Source organism: Geotrypetes seraphini, chromosome 3 (genome assembly GCF_902459505.1).
Source record: "Geotrypetes seraphini chromosome 3, aGeoSer1.1, whole genome shotgun sequence".
Lineage (NCBI taxonomy): Eukaryota > Metazoa > Chordata > Amphibia > Gymnophiona > Dermophiidae > Geotrypetes > Geotrypetes seraphini.
This window is the reverse complement of record NC_047086.1, coordinates 69,702,880-69,727,864: the sequence shown is the minus strand read 5'-3', so window position 1 is coordinate 69,727,864 and position 24,985 is coordinate 69,702,880. Positions and strand designations below refer to the sequence as shown.

Sequence of the window (24,985 nt, the reverse complement as noted above, 5' to 3'; positions counted from 1 at the left end):
GTAGATCAGGGGTAGGGAACTCTGGTCCTCGAGAGCCGTATTCCAGTCGGGTTTTCAGGATTTCCCCAATGAATATGCATTGAAAGCAGGGCATGCAAATAGATCTCATGCATATTTATTGGGGAAAATCCTGAAAACCCGACTGGAATACGGCTCTCGAGGACCGGAGTTCCCTACCCCTGGTTTAATGTATGAAATTTGTGTGTTTTTGAAATTGATCATGTGCTGATATTGTATCATGTGCTGAAATGTCTCAGTTTTTTCCTGTTGTGAACCGCCCAGAACTACTGGTGGGGCGGTATACAAGAAAATAAATTATTATTATTATTATTATCTCTGTGATCGCCACTATATCCAACTCATCTTCCATCACAGCCTCTAGATCCAGAACCTTGTTTCCCATACTTCGAGCATTAGTATATACTACTTTCCAGACACTGCCCCTTTTCTCATTTGTGTAGAGGTATTGAGTGATTCACTTACCTGAGGGCTTATACTTACCTGGGGGTTTTCATCATTCTGCTCCAGTGATTCTAGGTTAAAGCCCTCTTCAGTAGGTTAGCCAGTCTGCTGCTGAGGACACTTCTTTCCTTCTTTGATAGATACACACCATTCTTGCTTAACAGCCCTTGGAAAATCATCCCATTGTCTAAGAAGCCAAACCGTTCTCAAAGACACCATCCCCATAGCCACCCATTCATCTCCAGACTTACTAGCCTGTAGTTTCTAACCTCTTTCTTACTTCTGCTTTTGTGGAGAGGCACCACTCTCAACTCTAGAGAAACACTGAAAAGGTCAGCCAGTCAATCTGCCAGAACTTTCCTAAATTTCTTCAGTCCCTTCGGATTTATGCCATCCAGCTACTCCATAGACCTGCTTACTGCTCTAATAGGACTGGTCATAGCATCTAAAGCTAAAGGATCAAGAGGAGAACCGGGCAACTACAGACCTGTGAGTCTTACGTCTGTCCCTGAAAAGATGGTTGAAGCACTGATTAAAGATAGCATAGTCCGGCACTTGGATACTCATGACCTGATGAAAGCCAGTCAACACGGCTTCAGGAAAGGGAAGTCATGTTTGATGAATTTACTTCAGTGAACAAACAAATTGATAGTGGACAACCGGTGGATATAATATACTTAGACTTCCAGAAAGCATTCTACAAAGTTCCACATGAAAGACTTCTCAAGAAACTACAAAGCCATGGAATAGAGGGAGACATACTGAGATGGATAGGCAAATGGATGGAGAACAGAAATGCAGAGGGTGGGCATAAATGGGAAGTTCTCAGACTGGGAGAAAGTGACTAGCGGTGTGCCCCAAGGCTTGGTACTTGGGCCCATCTTATTTAATATTAGAATAGAATGTTAGGCATGATAAAGAAAGGAATCACGAGTAGATCGGAGAAAGTTATAATGCCAATTTATAGAGCAATGGTCAGACCACACTTGGAATACTGTGTCCAACTTTGGTCTCCCTACCTAAAGTAGGATATAAAACTGCTGGAGAGGGTGCAGAGGCGAGCAAGAAAGCTAGTAAAAGATATGGAGAACTTGGATTACGAAGAACGACTTAGGAAACTGAGACTGTTCTCCCTTGAGAAAAGGAGACTGTGAGGGGATATGATCGAGACTTTCAAAATACTGAAAGGAATCGACAAAATAGAGCAGGAAAAAAAGTTATTTACGATGTCCAATGTGACTCGGACAAGAGGTCATGGACTGAAGCTGAGGGGGGACAAGTCCAGGACAAATATCAGGAAGTTCTGCTTCACGCAGCGAGTGGTAGACACCTGGAATGCTCTCCCAGAAGAGATTATTGCAGAATCCACCGTTCTAGGATTTAAAGGCAAGCTAGATGCACATCACCTTGCAAGGCGCATAGAGTGATACGGGTGACTAAGGTTACGCCAGTGTACACCTCCACGTGTGCGGATCGCCAGACTTGATGGACCTAAGGACTGATCCAGAGATGGCAGTTCTTATATTCTTATGTTTCATTCACACCTTTGGGGAGTGGGAGGAAGTCAGTAACCATGGGGGGGGGAGTAAGGGGGGCCATGCCTTCATGCCTCCCTGGTCATCTGGTCAGTTATGCCCACCTTTTTGACATTTATTCTTTATTGAAACGGATCTAGCCTCAAACGTACAAGTTTTGCCCTGGACATTTTCCGCAATGTTACATTATTGCAGAAAAATATCCAAATCATAAATTCACCCTAATCCTGCCAAAACACCCCTCCCCCCCCCCCCCCCACTCACATGCCTCTTTGAGATTGAGACGCAGTGTAGACAAACAGCATAGAAAACTATTTAAATAATACGTTTCAAAAATGGCAGTTTGTTGGGAGTTTTTTAATAAATTTTTATTCATTTTTACCTCTTACAACAAGTGTATCAATAAATTAACAATTGAAATTTAAATACAGTTTGGACTTTTGAAAATTAGCCCCTAAATGATTTGCCTAAAATCACAAAGAGCAGCTGCGGGATTTGATCTTAGCTTCCCTAGTTCTTAGTCTGCTGCTGTATTAGGCTACAAACTGTTACAGTGGCGTCTAAGAGGTTAATAAGCTACAAGCAATAAGGAAATTGTCATGTGAGCAAAGAGCCTGTCCAGTGGGACTTGGATTGGTAAGTAATGTTCGGCAATACAAAAGATGTTAGAATATACAATACATTTTGATTAGTAGTTAAGGAAATATAGGCATAAGTCCAACAGAGAAGAAAGGAAAGAAAAAGTCTGCAATTTGATGATTAGCAGAACAAAAGTAGTAGAACTGCTGTAAGAAAAATATTCTTGTTTTGTTTTTCCACTGTATAAAGGTGGATGGAAATATGTAGAATGCATTTCCTGTTTGTTTCTGTTGGATCCTTCACAAATAGGATGTGGTCTAAAAAATAAACTCTGAAGAATAGAGAAATGAATCTATTCATCTTTTGTTTGTGCATGATTGAGTTTGGGATCAGAAGCTTTGAAGTACAGTAGCTGAAATCATGTTGATGACTTGGGGCAGACAATTGTTAGTTTTTATTCAGAGCATGACCTTCAGTTTTGTACTTCATGAGAAATGAAATCAATGCCTTCCACATTTCTGGCATGTTTATTGTTACACTGGCTTTGTTATTTCTTTCCTTTCCTGCTACAAATAAATGGTTCATTCTATTTTCCAGTGCTGAGAGATTCTAGAGTAGTGGTCTCAAACTCGTAGCCCGGGGGCCACATTCGGCCCACCAGGTACTATTTTGAGGCCCTTGGTGTGTGTATCATAATCACAAAAGTAAAATATAACAGTTTCTTGATCATATGTCTCTTAAGCTATAAATTACAATATTAATATTAAGACGTAGCCATAAGGAAAGATTTATAAACTATAAAGAGTTTTACCTCATACAAAATTGTCTTTTCTTTAATAAGACATTAACTATTTTTTCTGAGGCCCTCCAAGTACCTACAAATCCAAAATGTGGCCCTGCAAAAGGTTTGAGTTTGAGACCACTGTTCTAGACAGATGGGTAGTATCCCCATGGCCTCATGCCATCTGGAAAAGGAATCTACTCTGGATTTGTTTCTTTGTGCCTCTGCTGTACTACACTGTGCTCTCTAGCTTCACCTACAGGTTTTTCCTTGTGCACGCGTACCAGCAGGAGTATGTTGTTCTGCTCTTCCTTCGTCATTATTTTATTCAGTATTTTTAGTCCTTTGGGGGGATTCTTGTGCTTGGAGCATTTCTTCAGCTTTGCCTACATTTAGAACACAGACATCAGTCTTTAGCTGACAGGCCAATCCAAGTGCGTACCTGTTAGTCAGCCTGCTTAGTTTTCTTTGGAGCTCAGGGCCATCCCTGAAGTTGTCTCATCTACTGTTAAGCAGGGGTGAAGCACAGGCTGTTAGGCGCCCTTAGGAGGCTCAGCAGTGTCTTGCAGAGTACCAGCTGTGTCTTCTCACCTCTGTCCGTTCTGGTGCGCGTCCGTCAGTCTGCAGGGGTTGAGGTGCAGTCAGGCATAGGGTCTGACTGGCAGCCCCAAGATCAGCATTGCAGAGACATTCCTAGCATGAGGCAGTGATTTTTTGATCCAGCTACTTTAAGAGAGGTAAGGCAGGCTGCAGCAGTTTCACAAACAGGTCATAGTGAGTAAAGGCTGTCACAGCCTGTGATGTGAATCGGGGGAGGTCTGAAAAGTGGGGTTTTCAAGGTGTTCCCCCACCTGAAAAATCCTAAAATTGTCATTTTTTTTACATTGATGTGAATTTCATTGGCGGCCATCTTAGATTTTTAGCAATCTTCTTTTCAAAAGCTCCCTTCTCCAAAACTGCAATTTTTGTCTCAGAACTTATTGGAATGGAGTCTTGGGCTTTCCTGATGTGCCAGAATTATACAAATTTAGCACCTCAAGATCTTTCTTGCACCACGTGCTGCGTGGCACACCCAGGACAGGTGGCAGCATCCAGCTTAGCTTCTCCCCTGTTGAAGCTGGTGACCAAACACTCAGCTATCCCAGTGGGGGGGGGGCCTTCTTTATTTTGGGGGCTTGGCACAGCTACTAATTCAGTGTACCTGGCTACAGACCCTCTGCAGTCTAAGAAGTGCAAAATTAAGTCATCAAATGGTGATGCCCCAGGAACTGGAGGCTTTCTCTGAATTTATGAAACATTTGTGGAATGAGTTTCAAAGCCAGTGTTCTTCCCCTGTGCAGTCCCGCTCTGCCTGAAATGCACCTATTAGTGACATAGCTTCTATAGACACCTCCTCCTCTCAGTCAGCTGTGTTTTCTGCACTGCCTGATCCTGATCTGGGGGATCCTGCTGATAATGACCCCTCATCTGGGGCAGCCTCCTTGGAGCGGCTGGGGCAAGGGCAGTGTGTCTGGGAGGGAATGCATGGATGGGAGAACATCTCAGGGGAGGAGACATAGGCATCCTGGGACTGTCGGCCAAGTCTCTTCCCTGAAGAAGCCCTTTCTGGAAACGTCAATCGCTCCTCCTAAACTTACTTGCTCCACTTCATCACTTCATCATGCTTCTATTCCTTTCTCTCCTCTCTTCTACCTTCCAAAGTATTTAGATCAATGCTGTCTTGTTAAAATGTTTATTTTATTTTTATTTTTCCTCTAATTCTACTTTTCACTTCTCTATTACCCTCCAGGTACTTTAGTTAGATTGTGAGCCTTCGGGACAGTAAGGGAATTTTTCAAGTACCTTTCTTATTTCTAATCTTAATGTATATTTTCTGTAAACCGCTTAGAACCTAACGGATGTAGCGGTATATAAGAAATAAATTACATTACATTACATTACATTATTTATAGGCACAGTGCTTCCTGGGACGGGAGACCAGGAACTATGCACTGGATCTGTGGATTCCTTTGCAGTTTTGGAACCTGGGGATGATACCACGGTTCTGCGTGTGAGCCTGCTCCACCTCCCCCCCCTCCCCCCCCCCGAAGTGCTGGGACCATTTAATTTCATCGGAGGGAATCTGGCCTCAGCGGCCTGCAACCGCCGAACCGGATCGGTTCTACTTCAGAGCTTCGTTCTGGTCCCTGCCGGGTGTGTGAGCTAATAGCAGGGAACAAAAGAGAGCAGCAGTGTAGGTCAGACAGGCTTCCTGCCTTTGGTCTACCATAGAGAGGGGGAAGTTCTGAGAGTGTAAGGTTACCACCAGGTAGCCAGGAAAACCCAGACATGTCCTCTTTTTAGAGGACATGTCCAGATTTCCGGACGGACTTTCCAAAACCTGATAGTTTGTCATAAAAACATAACATAAGAAAATAAGAATAGCCTTACTGGGTCAGACCAATGGTCTATCAAGCCCAGTAGCCCGTTCTCACGGTAGCCAATCCAGTTCCTTAGTACTTGGCCAAAACCCAAGGAGTAGCAAAATTCCATGCTACCGATCCAGGGCAAGCAGTGGCTTCCCCCATGTCTTTCTCAATAACAAACTATGGACTAAACCTCCAAGAAATTGTCCAAATCTTTCTTAAAATCAACTACATTATTCGCTTTTACCACAACCTCTGACAATGCATTCCAGAGTTTAGCTATTCTGTGAGTAAAAAAAATATTTTCTCCTATTGGTTTTAAAAGTATTTTCCTGTAACTTCATTGAGTGTTCCCCAGTCTTTGTAATTTTTAACAGAGTGAAAAATCGATCCACTTGTACCACTTCTACTCCACCCATTCTACTCCCACAATCATATCTCCCCTCAACCATCTCTTTTCCAAGCTGAAGAGCCCTAACCTTTTTAGTCTTTCCTCATATGAGAGGAGTTCCATCCCCTTTATCATCTTGGTCATTCTTCTTTGAACCTTTTATAGTGCCACTATATCTTTCTTGAGATAAGGAGACGAGAATTGAACACAATACTCCAGGTGAGGTCGCACCATAGAGCGATACAGGGACATTATTATAACAATCTAAGTCTTGTTAACCATCCCTTTTTTAATAATTACTAGTATCCTGTTTGATTTTTTGGCTGCCGTTGCACATTGGGCAAAAGGTTTTATCGTATTGTCTATGACAGGGGTGCCCACACTTTTTGGGCTGCGAGATACTTTAAAATGACCAAGTCAAATTGATCTACCAACAATAAAATTTAAAAAAAAACACAAAGCACACTGTACGCTGAGAAAATGTTAATTATCATTCCTATTCCGGGTTTTTTTCAAAGAGGTCAAGGCAGATGACTCTATGCACTGTCACGTCAGTAACAACCATACAAAAATAGACAAATATATCCCCCTCCCTTTTTACTAAACCACAATAGCAGTTTTTAGCACAGGGAGCTGCGCTGAATGCCCCACGCTTCTCTCGACACTCAGGCTCCCTGCACTAAAATCCGCTATTGTGGTTTAGTAAAAGGGGGCCATAGTGCAAAATACAGACAGCAGATATAAATTCAGACACATTATGATCACTAAATTGAAAATAAAATCATTTTTCCTACCTTGTCTGGTGATTTCATGAGTCTCTGGTTGCACTTTCTTCTTCTGACTGTGCATCCAATCTTTCTTCCCTTCTTTCAGCCTTTATGCTTCCTCTCCTCCAGACCTCATTCTCTCTCCCAACTTTTTCTTCCTCTCTCCCTGCCCTTTCTTTCTCCCTGCCTCCCTTTCTTTTTTTTCTCTCTTCATGCCCCCTTTCTTTTTTCTGTTTCCCTTCTTTCCTTCTGTCTCCCTGCCTGTCCCCTTTCTTTCTTTCTCCCTACCCTCCACCAAGCCACTGCTACCATCATCGGGGAACAGGCCCCCAAGCCGCCGCCGCCGCTGCCATCGGGTAACAGGCCCCAAAGCCGCCACCGCCACCGCACCAAGCTCTCTCTGCTTCCCTGCGTCGGGCCAACCAGCATTCCTCTCCCTGACGTCAATTCTGCCGTCGGAGAGGAAGTTCCACCCAGACAGGCAGCGATTGGCTGGCCCGAACTTCCTCTCCGACGGCAGAATTGACATTGGGGAGAGGAAGGCTGATTGGCCCGGTAGATCGCCAAGGCAAAGTGAGTCTGATTGACTCACTTTGCCCTGGCGATCTACCGGTCAATCACGATCGACCTATTGGGCACCCCTGGTCTACGATAACACCCAGATCCTTTTCTTAGGTACCCATCCCCAAGGTGGTGGACCCTAGCATCCGGTAACTGTGATTCAGGTTATTCTTCCGAATGTGCATCATTTTGCTTTTGTCCACATTAAATTTCATCTGCCACTTGTGTCATTTGCAAATTTAATCACCTCACTCATCGTTCCAAATTCCAGATCATTTATAAATAAGTTAAATAGCACTGACCCCAGTACAGATCCTTGCGGCACTCCACTGTTTACTCTCCTCCATTGAGAAAAAATGACCATTTAACCGTACCCTCTGTTTTCTATCCAATAACCAATTCCTAATCCACAATTGAACTTTGGAAAGCCTTGAGCTCCGGCCATGTCTGGAGGGCCTCAGCAAGCATGTGCAGTTGACGGAACTTGCATCCACGAATGCTGGAGGCCCTTCAGACACAGCCTGGAGCTCAGGAAAAAAAGAGATGTGCTTTATGGGGGCGGGGCTGGAGGTGAAACAGGATGGGTTGGAGGCAGAACAAGGCAGGGCTAGGGGTGGAATGGGGCAGGGCCATGTCTCTGGGTTTTTCCATCTTCAAATATGATAACCCTATGAGGGAGACACTGGGAAAGAAATGAAGAAGTGATAGAGTAGCAGGGAAAGGAAAGAGTAGACATAGGCACTAATAGGTTATGAGAGAAAAATGCTTAAGGAAGAGATATTATGGACTGTGAAACGTAGAACAACTGAAGTGAATATAAGCTGGGGGATGGGGTATAGGCTGTGATACAAAGAGAAGTGGGCGAGGGATGGGCTGAAGAAAGAAGCAGAGATGAGGACTGTGTAAGATTTAGAGGAGGGGCTAATAGGGGAAATTGTCTGAGAAAAAGGTTCTGAGAAGAGAGATCAGGTTGTAGAGAAGAATCGCTAAGTGGTGAAGAAAGGGATGGAAGTAGCAGGAGGGGTGAAACTAGGGAGAAAAAATAAGAACAAGCAATAAAAAGATAATTTTTTTATTTTTATGCTCATGGTTCCAATCTATCAGTCACTCCTCATAACTGAGCAAGCCCAAGAATCACTGGGTGGGAGATATAATATTAATACATTGGGCTGGGTACGTTTTTGGTAGTTGCTAGTATCTTTTCTTTTCTTCCAATTTTGTGGTCGCTAGGGGGGGGAGTCCAATAAGGTATTTCAGTAGAAGGATGGGAAAGGATGAGGAGGTTATGGACGCATGGAATACCATGAACTGAAATTTTCCCTTTTTTAAAACTTATTTTCTCTTGGCAGCTCTGGTCTCCTTATCTCAAGAAAGATATAGTGGCACTAGAAAAGGTTCAAAGAAGAGCGACCAAGATGGTAAAGGGGATGGAACTCCTCTCGTATGAGGAAAGACAAAAAAGGTTTGGGCTCTTCATCTTAGAAAAGAGACAGCTGAGGAGAGATATGATTGAAGTCTACAAAATCCTGAGTGGATCGATTTTTCACTCCGTCAGAAATTACAAAGACTAAGGGACACTTGAAGTGAAAACCAAAAAAACTCTGTGGAGTGACAATGTTCCTAAATTGACTTTATTTGAAAGTGTCCAAGTTTCAAAGGTACACTGAAATCATCCACATAAAATAATTCCATCCACATAAAAATAAATCATCCACATAAGAGCCTTAAAGGACCTAGTCCGCTAGGGATACAGGACCCAACACGGTCCGCGTTTCAACAAAAAGTCTTCTTCAGGGGTCCCTGGGGGTCCTATAAAGGTGAGTACGTGGGAAACAATTGTGTGGTGAGCAGGAAGTGAGACGCTGGTTGCATTTGCAATGTAAAAGAACACTTGATGAAGTTACACAGAAATACTTTTAAAACCAATAGGAGGAATTTTTATTTTTTTTTCACTCAGAGAATAGTTAAGCTCTGGAATGCGTTGCCAATGGATGTGGTATGAGCAGATAGCGTGGCTGGTTTTAAGAAAGGTTTGGACAAGTTCCTGGAGGAAAAGCCCATAGTCTGTTATTGATAAAGACACGGGGGAAGCCACTGCTTGCCCTGTATTGGTAGCATGGAATATTGCTACACCTTGGGTTTTGGCCAGGTACTAGTGACCTGGATTGGCCACCGTGAGAAGGGCTACTGGGCTTGATGGACCATTGGTCTGACCCAGTAAAACTATTCTTATATTGAGAGGAGTTGTGGTCAGAGATTGTTCCCATTCCTCACAAAAATTTTAAATATTTTCTCCCATTACATAACACAGAAGGTAGAAATGATAGGGGTACTGAGCTATGTAAGCCTAAAGAAGTAGCACAGCAGCATTAGGAAGATGTGTCAGGAGACCATTCGCAGTGTTGTAAATGGGGGAGAGAGGACATGCTGTCTCACAAACTCTAAGTGTGCCCTGGCTTGGCTCTCTGGCTTTCTTCTTGCTTAACTGATGAATCCTTAATCCCCTCTTTGCTCTTGGTAAAACTCTGCAACCATCTCCCAGGTCTCAACTCAGCTCTGCTTGTTCTTTGCCTACTACAGCAATATCCTGCAGGCAGCCCAGAACGCAGTGGCTTAGTATGAGTGCATGCTCTTGTACCCCTGGGCTGCTAGAACGTGTTCTTCCACTCAGCTTGTAATCTTTCAGGTTTCAAACTATGATCCTTGCTGGGCTTCCAAAGTTAAGGGTGAGCATGTGGCAAAAAAAATCTGATGTGGACAATAAGCTTAGTCTCTGGCAGTATTCAAATCCATGCCTGTCTTATCACTCTATGTAATTTCCCACCTGAGCACTGCGTATAGAAGTACCTTTTTGTCCATTTTATCTGTCATAACTAGATTGTATAAGCCCTTTCGAGAAAGGACTATCTCTTCCACATCTGGTGTACAGTGCTTCGTATGCCTGGTAGCGCTATAGAAATGATAAGCAGTACTAGTAGGCTCTGCTGCAGAAAGGTGGCCACAGGTCTATAATCTGTGAGCGCCAAGGTAAGTACTACAGTGCAAAAGGGGATGAGGAACCAGTCCCAGAAAACAGGAATGTGCCTGGAGCCAGGGCGAGCAGAGCAAGGAAATGATCCAAGCTTGTGGTCAATGGGAAGTCACAAAGATGAGTTAAATCTACAAACAAAAGGAAGTCTCACCTGTAGAGGAGAATGAGAAGTGGGAATCAGTAAAGGGATGGGTGAGCCAAACTTGCATGGCATGGCAACTAGCTAGAGAAAAGAGCATTGGACCTTGCTGGGAAGCAGAGGGAAACAGAAGACTGGGAAAAGGGAAAATGAAAGACAAAACAGGTTAAAAAGATTTAGGGAGGAGAGCAGCCAAGAGCAATTAAATTCCCTGCCCCCAAATATAAGACATCAAATTATGCCTATGCAGGAGGAGAAAAATTAAAAGATACAGAGGGAGGAGCTGAAATTAGGGAAAAATTGGGGGAATAGAATGTGGTACAGATGAGCTGAGGGAAAAGAGGGACTAGTTGGAGAAAAGTGCTATCAATGGCTTGAATGGAGGAAGAGGGAGATAGAGTATGATGCTGACATGCTGGAGAGGGAAGGAGAGAGTAGCAGGACCTTAGTTTTTGATTGACCATGTTTTCTGCTCTTGACATTTAGATATAGGCTGGTCATCGCTACCAGATGTATTTTGTTATCCTTTTTTTTTCCTTTGCTGGGTGAGGTGAAGTTTGTTGTGAGTTATGAGTTGAGCACCCCCCCCCCCCCCCCATCATTTTCAAAAGGTGGCTTCTATGGACCTCACTATGGCATGCCTCCAGGCAAAAGGAGATATCCCTGAAGAAAGAATACAGTTTATCATAGCCAAGAAGAAAGGCAAATGAAACAGTGTGACAAGGCGATAGCTGTAGCCAGAAGGATGCTAGGCTATATAGAGAGAGGCTTAACCAGCAGAAAAAGGAGGTGTTGATGCCCCTGTTCAATATTTGGAATATTGTGTTCAGATTTGGAGGTCGTATCTGACTAAAGATGTAAAAAGACAAAGCAGTCCAGAGAAAGACAATGAAAATGGTATGGGACTTGCTCTAAAAGATGTATGAGAACAGACTAGAAGACCTGAATATGTATACTCTAGAGCAGTGTTCTTCAACCACCGGTCCATGGACCAGTGCCGGTCCACAGAAATTTCCTGCCGGTCCACAAGGCCAGCATGTGCATCAGGCCCAAAACAGTGTTCTTCAACCGCCGGTCCACAGTGCGATCGATGCGGCGTTATCTTTGAGCCAGCTCCCTCTTCCTAACTGATTCAGTGCACAAAGCCACGGGCAGTGACTCCTAAGGGCATCCTGCGCCTGAACCGGAAGCCTTCTCTCTGACGTTGCAACGTCAGAAGGAAGGCTTCCAGATGAGGCACGGGACGTGCAAGGTGCAATTAGTACTCTTATGGGGGCGGGGTCTGGGGTGGAGATTGAGTAGAGATGGGCGGGGTCTGGCCCACAACTTAGCCCCGTGTTCTTCAACCGCTGGTTCACGGACCGATGCCGGTCCACAGAATAATTCTGTTATTTCTGCCGTTCCATAGGTGTAAAAAGGTTGAAAAACACTGCCCTAGAGGAGAAGAGGGACAAGGGAATTATGATACAGTCTTTTACTGTTAATACATGAAAGGTATTAATATAGAAACAAATCATATAGAAACAAAATATAGAAACAAATATAGAAGGGAAAATGGGAAAACTAGAAGGTTTCGGGGTGGTAGACGTAGGAGTAATGTCAGGAAATTATTTTTCTTGGAAAGGGTAATGGATGTCTGGAATGTCCTCCCAAGGGATGTGGTAGAGACGAAAACGGTGATAGAATCTAAAAGTGTGGGATGAACACAGAGGATCTCCATTTAGAAAATGAATGTTATAAAAATCAAAACTTAAATAATTGCATGTTTGATGTGTTGAGTGATGCTTAAACGGCAACTCTGGCTGTGAAGAGCTAACAGCGGTACTTGGCAAAAATGCGTGGTCTGTGTCCCATACATGGCAATTCGGTTTAGGATGGGCTTTGATAGCACCTCCAGTAATTTGGAATGCATGGATGGTGCCGGGCAAACTTTTTTATTCTGTATATTCAAATGACAAGATGGTTCGGATTGGCTGGAATGGGCTTCAATTGCAATTCCTGTAGTTGGAACCTAAGGACAGTGCCAGGCAGACTTCTACGGTCTATGCCGAGAAATGTCAAAGAAAGACAATTTAATCATGAATTAATGATGAGTGTAACTGTTGGGCAGACTAGATGGACCGTTCAGGTTTTTATCTGCCGTCATTTACTATGTTACTATGTTCATTGTAGCCATTTCTGCAGATTTTGTGCTAGTATTTTATGAAGACCAGTAGGTGCCTACGTGTCTTTATAAAATAGGCTTGACATAGGTGCATACTTGACCTTCCCACCTAGATAACCTGTTATAAAATTAACCTCTCTATATTTAGTACTCTGTGTAATTTACATATGTTCTTCTTTTCAGGGCTTGCAGTGCTAAAACATGTTTTGACACCACGTGTAAAAGCAACTCATGTTGCAGTCAATGCAATGAAAGCCTACTTAGATGCCATTTATGATGTCACAGTTGCATATGAAGGTACCGTGGATCAAAAGGGGAAGAGAAAAGTAGCACCATCTATGACCGGTGAGTTTTATCCTTTTACATAAAGTTTCATATTAGTTATTTACACGCACACTAGAGGTATGTGCTTTCCTGAGTGAATGGGTATAGTCTGTATACAGTAATATGAAAAAGTATTTCCCTACCTCCTGATTTTTCTCCACTTCCTGATCCTTTTTGAATTGCATATAGAGCAAAAACACTAAAAACGTTGTTTGTTCTTTGGCGTACTGGGATCAAACTGTGAACACAGACTTTGTCACTTGGCAAATTAATGAAGAAAGGAACAAATTAATTTAAAGACCCCTGATGCAGGCTTTAAGCTGAAATACAGGCCATGTCAGGTCATAATAATTAAAGACATCTTGGTCCCCATTCTGCAGGCTGTTTGGTGCTTCTTTTGTTATTTGTTCTGTGGACATTACACTTATATGATCCTTTTCCTTTTTGTCTTGGGCTTATCCAAAATTAATATCAATGCTTGTCTCATTTGAAAAAATATACTTGGAAGATCCCTATCAGAATAATGGTATATGGACAGATGAGTCAAAAGTGGAACTTTTTGGACAACCCAGGTCTAAACTAAACTAAACTAAACCTTAAGTTTATATACCGCATCATCTCCACGGATGTGGAGCTCGGCACGGTTTACAAGAACTTAAAATATAGGAAGAGAAGGAAAAAAAAAGGTTTACATGAACTTATATATAGAAGAGAAGAGTAAGGGGGGATAGAATTACATTTTAGTGAAAAGCCAGGTTTTCAGTTGCTTGAGGAATAATTGGAGGGAGCCCAGGTTCCGCAGCGGGGTAGTAAGGTCGTTTATATCTGGCTTAAAAAAATACAGCATTCCACAAAAATAACTTATATTTAGTTAATGAAAAATAGGGTTGTTTTTTTTAAGGATTTTATCAGTGGCATGAAAGTCAGGGCCTTCAGGGCATTCTAAGAATCCCCAGGCAGTTTGGTTGAGCAGGTTGCTTGTTCAACCAATCAAACTACATCAGCAAAAAGTCAACCAAGAAAAAAAACATGGCTGGGCTGGGGATTCACCCAGTCCCCCTGAAGTCCCTGATAGTGATTTTGATTATAAGAACATAAGAACTGCCATCTCCGGATCAGACCTTCGGTCCATCAAGTCCGGCGATCCGCACACGCGGAGGCCCTGCCAGGTGTACACCTGGCGTAATTTATATTCCACCATATCTTTATATGCCTCTCTTAAGGAGATATGCATCTAGTTTGCTCTTGAAGCCTAGGACGGTCGATTCCGCAATAATCTCCTCTGGGAGGGCATTCCAGGTGTCAACCACTCTCTGAGTGAAGCAGAACTTCCTGACATTTGTCCTGAATCTGTCCCCCCTTAGCTTCATTTCATGTCCTCTAGTCCGTGTCAAATTGGACAATGTAAATAATCTTCTCTGCTCTATTTTGTCGATTCCTTTCAGTATTTTGAAGGTCTCGATCATATCCCCACGCAGTCTCCTTTTCTCAAGTGAGAACAATCCTAGTGTTATAAGTCTATCCTCGTATTCCAGTTTCTCCATACCCTTCACCAGTTTTGTTGCTCGTCTCTGCACCCTCTCCAGCAGTTTTATATCCTTCTTTAGGTAGGGAGACCAATGTTGGACGCAGTATTCCAAGTGCGGTCTGACCATTGCCCTATAAAGCGGCATTATAACTTTCTCCGATCTACTCAAGATTCCTTTCTTTATCATGCCCAACATTCTATTTGCCTTCTTTGCCGCTGCCGCGCATTGTGCCGACGGCTTCAGGGTCCTATCTATCAGTACACCCAGGTCCTTTTCTTGTTCACTCTTCCCCAGAGTTGCACCTGACATTGTATACTCGTATTCCTTATTCTTATTGCCTAAATGCATTACCTTGCATTTCTCCACATTGAACTTCATCTGCCATTTCTCCGCCCATGTTTCTAACCGACACAAGTCGCTCTGGAGTTCCTCACTATCCTCCTGCGATCTGATCGCCCGGCACAGTTTTGTATCGTCTGCAAACTTGATGATCTCACTGGATGTTCCTTCCTCCAGGTCATTGATATAAACATTAAAAAGGATCGGCCCAAGTACCGAGCCCTGGGGTACACCACTAGTCACTTTCTCCCAGTCGGAGAACTTCCCATTTATGCCCACTCTCTGCTTTCGGTTTTCCAGCCATTTTCCTATCCATCTTTGTATATCTCCCTCTATGCCATGGCTTTGTAGTTTCCTGAGAAGTCTTTCGTGTGGAACTTTGTCGAACGCTTTCTGGAAGTCCAAGTATATTATGTCCACAGGCTTCCCACTATCAATTTGATTGAGCAGTCTCTCATGTTGCTTGCTGCCTGCTCAAAGAATCAGATTGCATGAAGAAAAAGTGTCATGCTCTCAGGAGATTCTGTAAATTATCTGAATCCATTTGATGGTACTGCTCTGTAGGCTTTCCTGCTGGGCTGTTCATCTGCTCAGGGGTCAGCGTTCTGTAACAGCTAGCTTCTTTATTTCCTGTTTCTTACCAGCAGCAGCCCTCCTATTTGCTTCATGTGGTGCTGCTTAGGTGGGGAGGGATCTCTTCTGTCCAACAGTGCCCCGCGGCTGCCTGCAAATCAGTTCGCTGCTCTGCTACTGAAATTGCGACTCAGAAGCTAGACTCAAACCACAGTAGCAGTACCGGAGCAGCGAGCCGATTTGCAGGCTGCCGTGGGGCATGAATTTGCCAAACACATGCCCCCATGTCCCAGCGGGCCTTCACTTCCTTCATGAGGGATTCAAGCTAAAGATATCTTACACATGAAACCATCCCCTCTGCTTTGGTAACATTTTCTGTGTGTACGGATGCAGAAGCTGTAACCTGGGTAACAGAATTGACGAAACTATGGGCCTGTTTTACAAAGCCGCACTAGCCGCTGCTGCGCGGTAACGGCCCCGAAGCCCATAGAGATTTAAAGGGCTTCGGGGTTGTTGCCGCACGGCCCTATGTTTCCCAGCCATACTGTGGCTGAAGAAGTACTTGCACGTCATGAAAGAAAAGATAAGAGAAAGCAATTTCCTCTAACTAATTGGTTGAAGACTCTATAAATCAAAAGATCGGTCTTTGGGTCAGTGGGAGGGAATTAAACGCTAAAGAGAGGCTTTCACCTCCCTCTTGGTTGCCACCCCCACCACTTCTTCTCCAGACTAAAAGCAGCAGTGGCACAATAACCTGAAGCAGTTAGGGACTGTAATCTCCATGCATTTTCAGTAGTCAGACTTAGATGAATAGCTTGGATCAAATTACACAAAAAAGATACATGGATAATTTTTTTTTTTACTTTATTAATTTTTCATTCAAAAACAATGCTTTAAAATGTACATATACATATATTAACTTCAAAATTGCATTTTCATCAATCATAAGAATACTTCAAAAACATTTACCCCCCCCACCCCAATATAAGAATAAAAACAAAATGCATTATTTCAATAAATATCATAATAAACTTATTGATCAATAATGACATCAAAATATAATACCCCTCCACCCACCCTCCCTCCCTGGATGTGTTACTCAAATAAGAAAACAGAATAATCCAGCTAATCAACTTCAACAAAATTTGTCAATGGATCCAAGTTTATTTAAATAACTTATTATTACCCAAAATTTCTGAATTCATTTTTTCATATTTGTAACATAAACATAAAGAATCCCACCAGAAGGAGAAATTAAGCTGATCCCAATTTTTCCAGTTTTTAGTAACCATTTGCATAGCTATCCAAGTCATGATGGCAAATAATCTGCTTTTATATTTGTCCAAAGGAGGTTTAGGTGACAACAATGTACCACAAATTGAAGATTCCAAAATCGAGTTGATTTGTCCCCATATTAATTTCCAAAAGTTGAGTATCAAGGGACAATGGATAATTTATCTATGTATGTATTGCTGTCTGTACATACATTTTTCTCTCTTTTGTCAGTAATGCCAGTTAAAGCTTGTAGATACAGTAGAATCCCAATTAGCCAGGACTCAAGCACTCTCACTCAACTGGCAAAAAAATATATACAGTCAAACTTCGGTTTACGAGTGCACCGGTTTGCGAGTGTTTTGCAAGACGAGCAAAACATTCACTAAATCGGCACCTCAGAAACCGAGCTTGACTTGATTTACGAGCGACCCCCCCCCCTGCGATCTGGCATCCCCCCAAGTAATTTGGCATTCCCCCCACTCGCATCGCCCTCCCCTCCCCTGCGATCCTACATCCCCTGCTGAGCACCCAAATAACATCCCTTACCCCGATCTGGCACCAGCACCAGCACCAACACACAGGACGTGCCGATGCCCAAAGATCCTCCCTCTGGGCTGGGCTGAACATCGAAGATCCTCCCTTTTGGCTGGGCTGGGCCTTGAGCATTTGTGCATGCTCAAGGCCTTCTGGTCTCGCTCTCTCCGAGATTCTTGGAGATCTCCGAGAATCTCGGAGAGAGCGAGATCAGAAGGCCTTGAGCATGCGCAAATGCTCAAGACCCAGTCCAGCCCAGCCCAACCCAGAGGGAGGATCTTCCGGCACCGGCATGTCCTGTTCTTTGGTGCTGGTGCCGGTGCCAGATCGGGGTAAGGGATGTTATTTGGGTGCTCGGCGGGGGATGTAGGATCGTGGGGGGGGATGCCGGATCACAGGGGGGGATGCCGGATCACGGGGCGGGGGTATGGAGCAGCACCTGTGGCCTCGAGGGGGGGAACGGAGCAGCGCCGGTGGCCTCGAGGAGGGGGGGAATGTATCAAGCGAGTTTCCATTCATTCCTAAGGGGAAATTCGCTTTGATATACGGGCAATTTGGTTTATGAGCATACTTCTGGAACGAATTATGCTTGTAAACCAAGGTTCCACTGTATATCGTCTTCCCTCCAGCTCCTGAAGCAGCAATGACAGCGGTCCTGATCCACCACCCCCCTCTCTCCCTTCCTCCCTCCAGCCCCAAAGCAGCAGTGGCAGGGGTCCTGACTCACCAACCCCACCTCTCCCTCCCTCACCTTCCTGAAGCAGCAGCGGTCAGTCAGCAGAGGCAGCGCTGTAAACAGGCTGTTCATGGCCAGACCCAGCAGGGTCTTTCCTCTGCCACATCATTTCTGATGTGGCAGTAGGAAAGGCCCTGCCAGGACTGGCTACAAGCAGCCTGTTTACAGCGCTACCTCTGCTGACCGACCGCTGCCATTTCTTTGGGTGAGGGAGCTTGGGAGGTGGGTTGGCGTGTGAGGCCTGCATCGGGTGAGAGGGGTCCAGGAGGCCAGACCTGCACAGAGGGAGAGAAGAAAGACCCGGGGGGGAGGTGCACCAGAAGTGTGAGGGGGGTGGTGAGGGACCAGCATGGTGAAGGGGAGGGAAGATGGATGGATGCTGGACCCATAAGTTGGCGGGGGGGAGGGGAGAGTGACCCAGAAAGGAGGGTGGAAAGGGAGACAAAACTATTTTATAGTAACTCTCAAGCAACCAGAAAACTACTGTTATCCGGCATCTACCAGTCCACATGGTTTCTGGATAACTGAGAGTTTACTCTATTTTGAAATAATTTTATAGCATTCATTAAGATATGGTCTTCTGCATCACAACTTTCTTTGCTTTACATTGCTTTGTGTCAGCAGCTCTTCTGTCATGCACAGAAGACTTTTCTCTTCTGGTTGTATTCAAACACTGTTGCTTTTCAGAATGTTGCAGACGTGTAAAAATGAAAATGGTCATCTATAGTGTAGTTTCCTGAAAATAAAAATTTTGTTTTTTTTCCGGAGTGGTAATATCTTTTTTCCTGTTTCCAAACCAAGTATAACTGCTATGCAGTAAACATCCTGTTTTATGCAGACCAAATTTTAGTTGCATGCAAGTAAGTCTGTTTATCCAGATTTTACAAAAATCAAGTGAAGTACATCATTTAGCTTGTTCCACTAAGAATGTGAAACTTGTTTCAAATAAAATTACTGTGTTTTAAGATCAATATGTTCTCTGTGTTCCATAGTTTAAAACTAATATAAAACATTCCTGTAGGGATAAGAATATTCATGTTATATCATAATTTTATTTTTGTGTTCGTGCAGTAAGTTTTCACTGATCCATCAAGTATTCTTTGATACTGCAAGAGGGATTTTGTAACAGGGCACCTAAAAATAATCTTTAAAAGGAGCTTATTTTAAGCACCCAGATCCAACCCTAATAATATGCAAATTCACATGCACAAATTTTATATTTGCTCCAAGGCAAGTACAAATGTTTTAACATATTCTATATTTTAAAAAAGGTAGAAAAGAAGAGGGATTCAAAGTACAAACCACAAAGGAGCACAATAAAAAACATAAAGGGCCTTCAAGTTCTGGGTAATCCTGCTTTAATGATGAACATGACAAGGGCCTTGTTTTGGTGTTCCTGCCTGCGTCAGGGGTCAGAAGGTCTTGTAATTCAGTATAAAAAATAACACATAATAACATCTTAAATAATAAAATGCTAGCCCACGCATGCGCAGTAGCGAACTGTGTTCCCTGATCCCTTTTCTGTCGGGATGTGGCCGCACGACTGCGCATGCGCTAGATGGCGCGTTGAGGAGTCGGAACTTAGGGGAAGGACAGCAGGCCTGGGAGAGCGAAGGAAGCCTCAGTGACACTGAGCCCAAATTCACAGGCTTAACACTGAGCAGCTGTGTTTGCACTGTGCAATGAGTCTCTGCCACGGTCCCGGGTTCCTCTCAAAACACCCTGCAGAGATGTAGGAACATGCACCCGGGACCATGGCAGAAGCCCCGGTTGGGAGCGCGAGACTGGTAGGTGTGCGGCCGCTGTGTCATGCAAGGCAATGTGATGCTATCTAATCCCGTCGCTCTCTCCGCTGCCGTTCTTTCAGAGCCTCAATCTATACCAGCAGGAAGCAGCGTGACTGATACTTGCTTCTCACGCCAGCCCTACATTCTTCCTTCTGACACATTCTGCCTCTGCAGAAACAGGAAGTTGCATCGGAAGGAAGACTGTGGGGCTGGCATGAACAGTGTATCATTATTAGAACGCAAAATGTGTTCATAGCCAGGAAGGTCAACATTTTTTTAAAAGGCACCCATGGGCATGGCAATGGGCGGTTAGGGGAAGGAGAGCAGACCCAGGATTCGTCCGGCCCTGGCTAGGTAAGACCCGCCTTTCCTGCCGCACCCAGGCCCCGGCGCTCCCCGCCCACAGAGGCGGAAAGAGATCTAAGCCCACAACTCCCGACTCCGGATGACTAAGTTCATTTTTGAAAATCAAAACCGCAGCCTCGGCTCCTCTCTCGAACCGCACCAGGCAGGGATCGAGAGAGGAGCCGCAGCGTCGACTTTGAATTAAAAAATAAACTTTGTCATCTGGAACCAGCACCTCTCATGCTCGATGCCAATGCTGATCCAAAACTAAACGATCTCATTTGCATGCCACCTCCCCACCTCTCCCTCGAAAATCTATGTATTGAGATCACAATTCACATCCGGGTAATAGTAGGCGCGGTAGACGGTTGCCATAACAATGTTGCATCTGGGTTACTAATAGGCCCGTTCCACGTGCTAACTTTCGCATTTAAATGAGTGTCAAGTGACGGTTTGACCTACACAAGTCACTCTGTGCCTATTTCATACTTTGGACCATTTCAAATACTGTGCCGATTTACTTCAAACAACTTTCTCTGTGCAACTTCCCTTATTATTAAAAAAAAAAGGTAAGTGACAGACATCTCCACACACAGAAAATACACACACTGAAGTACAAGGGGGCTACAAATACAGATTCAAAGAGAAAGATAACAAAACAAAGACAGACAGACAATGGACAAGGAAAATTACTTGAGAGACAGACAGAGTGAGACAAAAAGAAAAGAAGAAAGAAACAGGAGCAGAGAGACAAAAAGAAAGAAAAGCAGCGGCAGAGAGAGACAGAAATAAAGAGACAGACAGACAGACATATAGTCTAGCACCCGTTAATATAACGGGCTTAAAAACTAGTAATATAATATTGTGCTTATTGACCGCTTAACCAGAAGTTCAACGCGGTTTACAAAAGATTATAAAAGTAAGCATGTTAGTTAGTCAAATAGTCAAATATTTAGAGAAGAGATAGGTCTTTAATTGTTTTCTAAAATGTCTGTAGGAACGAGCTGTAAGCAACAATATTCGAAAGTCATTGACATGAAAAGCTGCCTGAGATGCCAAAGTGTGGTTAAGAAATTTCTTACTCGTACAACTCTGGACAGATGGAAAGTTAAATAAAGGATGAGTTCTTCTACTATATCTATATGAAGCCAAAGAAAATCTAGATAGAAAGGAGCTTTACCATAAATAGCCTTGTAACAGAAACAGCCTAATTTAAACAACACCCGAGCCTCCATAGGCAGCCAAAATACTCAGGCCTAGATTCTTAAAAAACATGTTAAGAAATGACGGGCTGCTATCGCAGCCATTCTGGAAGCAAATTTTTTAAAAATGCGAGTCATTCTCCCAGAAAATGCTCATGTAAATGAGGCTGGCAGAGAGTAGCAAAGACTTGCTAAATTAGCATGTGCCCGTCGCTGGTGATAGCGATGGACACATGCGCAGAAAAAGTGCAAAAACAAAAACACAACAACAGCGGGAGAGATGCTCGATCTCTCCCACTGCCACACAACTCTCTGCAGCGGGAGAGATGCCACTTTCTCCCGCTGCCAAGTGAATATCCCCACAGCAGCAGGGGAGATGCCCATTATCTTGCAGTGTGTTAGTTCTGATTTCTCCAATTTACTATTTTTAATTTGATGTAGTTTTGTTCCCTTTTGTAGTTCTTTCGCGTTCTACGGACATTTGACGTGCTACCTGCTTGAGAATTCACAGACTTCGGTCTGTAGCTGACAGGCCAATCCTTGATCCTTTCGGGGTACCTGTCAGCCAGTCTGCTAGTCTTCCTTGGATGTCAGGGCCATCCCTGACCATCCCAACCCCTACCCCCCGCCTCCAACCCCTTTCCCCCGTATCTTTAATTAGATGGCTGACTGGAGGGATGCCTACTTCCTCTGGCCAGTTGGCCCCCCTCTTCCAAAATGGGCCTTCCTCTCCCCGGTACATCCTGGGATGCACCAGGGAGGGGCCTGGAGCTCTAATAACCTGGGCCAATCAGAGCCTCAGGCCCCTCCTTGGATACACTGGGAAGGAGCTTAAGGCTGTGATTGGCCTGGACGCCCCATAGGAGGGACCTTAGGCATTCAGGCCAATCAGAGCCTTAGACCCCTTCCTGGTTCATCTGGGGAGGGACCTGAGGCTCTGATTGGGCCACAGGAAGGGCCGTAAACAACATGGGCCAATCAGAGCCCCAGGCCCCTCCCCAGTGCATCCCAGGATGTACCAGGGAGGGGAAGGCCCATTTTGAAAGAGGTGGGCCAGCTGGCCGGAGAGAATAGACATCCCTCCTGTCAGCCATCTAATTAAAGGTACGGGGGAGAGGGATCAGAGGCAAGGGAATGTATGTTGTGATGGAGCGGGAGAAAATGGGTATCTCTCCTGCTGATGGGAGGGGTTTGCTTGGCAGCGGAAGATAGTGGGCATCTCTCCTGTTGCTGGGGGGGGGGGGGTTCGCTTGGCAGCGGGAGAGAGTGGGTATCTCTCCCACTGCTGGAATGGTGTTGTGTGGCAGTGGGAGAGAACAGGCATCTCTCCTGCTGCTATGAGGAGGGGGGGTCACTTCTCAAAACAGCTTTTACAGTGAAATAGGTGAGACATTCTAGACCAGGGGTGTCCAACCTTTTGGCTTCCCTGGGCCACATTGGCCGGAAAAAAATGTTTCTGGGGCCGCACAAATGTGCAAACACTTCAGCAGGACAGAGGAGGAAGCCAGCAAGACGGTAAACACCCGGGGCAGCAGAGGAAAACACTGCATCGCCCTCGACCAGGACCGCACAAAATACTTCACGGGGCCGCAGGTTGGACACCCCTGTTCTAGACCATAGGGTTATTTCCCTTTACCTGCATGGGTTGCAGAAGAGAATTATAAGTTTTTCACTATACCTCTAGGGTACATCACAGGCTAGCTTAGCTCCTCCATCAGTCTTTCTCTTCTGCATGTGGTTGCAGTGTGTTAGTTCTGATTTCTCCAATTTACTATTTTTAATTTGATGTAGTTTTATTCCCTTTTGTGGTTCTTTCGCGTTCTACGGACATTTGACGTGCTGCCTGCTTGAGAATTCACAGACTTCGGTTGACAAGCCAATCCTTGATCCTTTCGAGGTACCTGACAGCTAGTCTTCCTTGGATGTCAGGGCCATCCCTGACCTTATCTTACTCCCTGTCAAGCGGGGGGTTGAACACAGACTGTTCAGCACACTTAGGGGGCTCAGCGGTGTTCCGCAACGTGCCGGCTGCGTTTTCGTGCCTCCACCAGTCTCCACGTGCAGTCGGTGGTCCGCAGAGGTGGAGGCATAATCAGACAGTGGAGACTGCCATGCCAGTGTTTTAAACAGTGCTGTCACTGTACCGGCACCTCTGGACCAGTAGCTGATTTTTGTTGTCAAAAGCAGATGCCGCTGTTGGAGAATGGCTTGGCGATTTTTAAGAATCCACTGGAGTGCTCAGAAGAGCCCATTTGTATGTCAGTGTTGGAGACTGCTAGAAACCTCGCTAAAAACAGAGATAAGCCGTTTTGATAATCCACCGCTAAAATGCATGTAGGCTAAACCATCGGAAAACAGTTTAGCAACGGCGTAAAACTTTTGAGAATCAGGTCCTCAGTGATCAAAATTTTTGCCAAAACCGGTGAAAAAGACACACACTCAGACTAACAGTTAATATTTATTTTTATATTTATTGAGACCCAAACAAAAGAATTGACCCTAAATCATCCTCAAAAGGAAGTCAAGCAAAACAAAAGACTTGTGGAGAGTTAATGTCCAAGATGAAAGCTTTATTGATTCAAAATAATAATACACATAAAAATGTCTAGGCCCAAACAAGTGTTGCTGATTGAGACTTTTATTAAAAAATAGAAGGATCAATTGTATCCATGACTTGGAAAGAAGGACCCAACACGGTACGTGTTTCGACCTATGTGTCTTACTCAGAGGTCCAAAGCATAGGTGACACTTGGACCCCTGATGAAGACACATAGGTCGAAACACAGACCGTGTTGGGTCCATGTTTCCAAGTCGTGGATACAATTGATCCTTCTATTTTTTAATAAAAGCTTCAATCAGCAACACTTATTTCCGCAGTTTCTTTGGCTTGTTTTCGATTTGTTTTTCTGCTGTGGAACATAAGGTCAACTTCTTTGATTGGGTCTATCATTAAACCAGGATTATCTGGAACTTGTGAAGGCCCTTGGTGCTTTTTTTGTGTTCTTTTACATATTCTATGCCTGGGGACACAGATATTTTTAAAATATGTGCATATAGTGCATTCTCACTAGTCATGAGGTTATGGTTCCAAAAACTCCTGGATGAACAGTGAAAATGTGAAAGGCATTTCACTGTTCCTGTGGAAAATATGGTTAGATTCCTGTCAAACCCTGAATCCGCAAAAGCACAAAATGTGAAGCAATTGTTCTTATGAGAAATACAGGGTTAAGTTCCTGCTTGCACTTTTATCAAGCAATTTAAACAATACTGTGTACTGAATACAAATTTTTTGCAGTAACATGAAAGCAGTAATAGTTACTAAAAGAAACATGCACAGAAAAATAAAACAGCATTACACATCAACAGTGAGAATTTTTGTGCAGTAAAAGGCATTAACTAGAATCCTATATTTGATAGAGCTGCAGGAAAGGGAGAACTTTGCATCTCTTGTATAGTAGGAGACAACGAAGAAGACAAAGCTGATATATCAACTTCTGGGCCTGGCTCTTGCAACTCACTGGCTGGA

At 44.1% G+C, this 24,985-nt stretch overlaps 1 protein-coding gene across 1 annotated transcript in view; it reads left to right on the top strand.

The window, feature by feature from the left end:
* Window positions 1–24,985, top strand: part of AGPAT5 (1-acylglycerol-3-phosphate O-acyltransferase 5) — a 177,903-nt gene that overhangs the window by 140,019 nt on the left and 12,899 nt on the right. Inside the window, exon 6 of the mRNA XM_033937963.1 lies at window positions 12,999–13,160. Coding sequence (XP_033793854.1) covers window positions 12,999–13,160 — 162 coding nt within the window. The remainder of the gene's footprint in view (window positions 1–12,998; window positions 13,161–24,985) is intronic.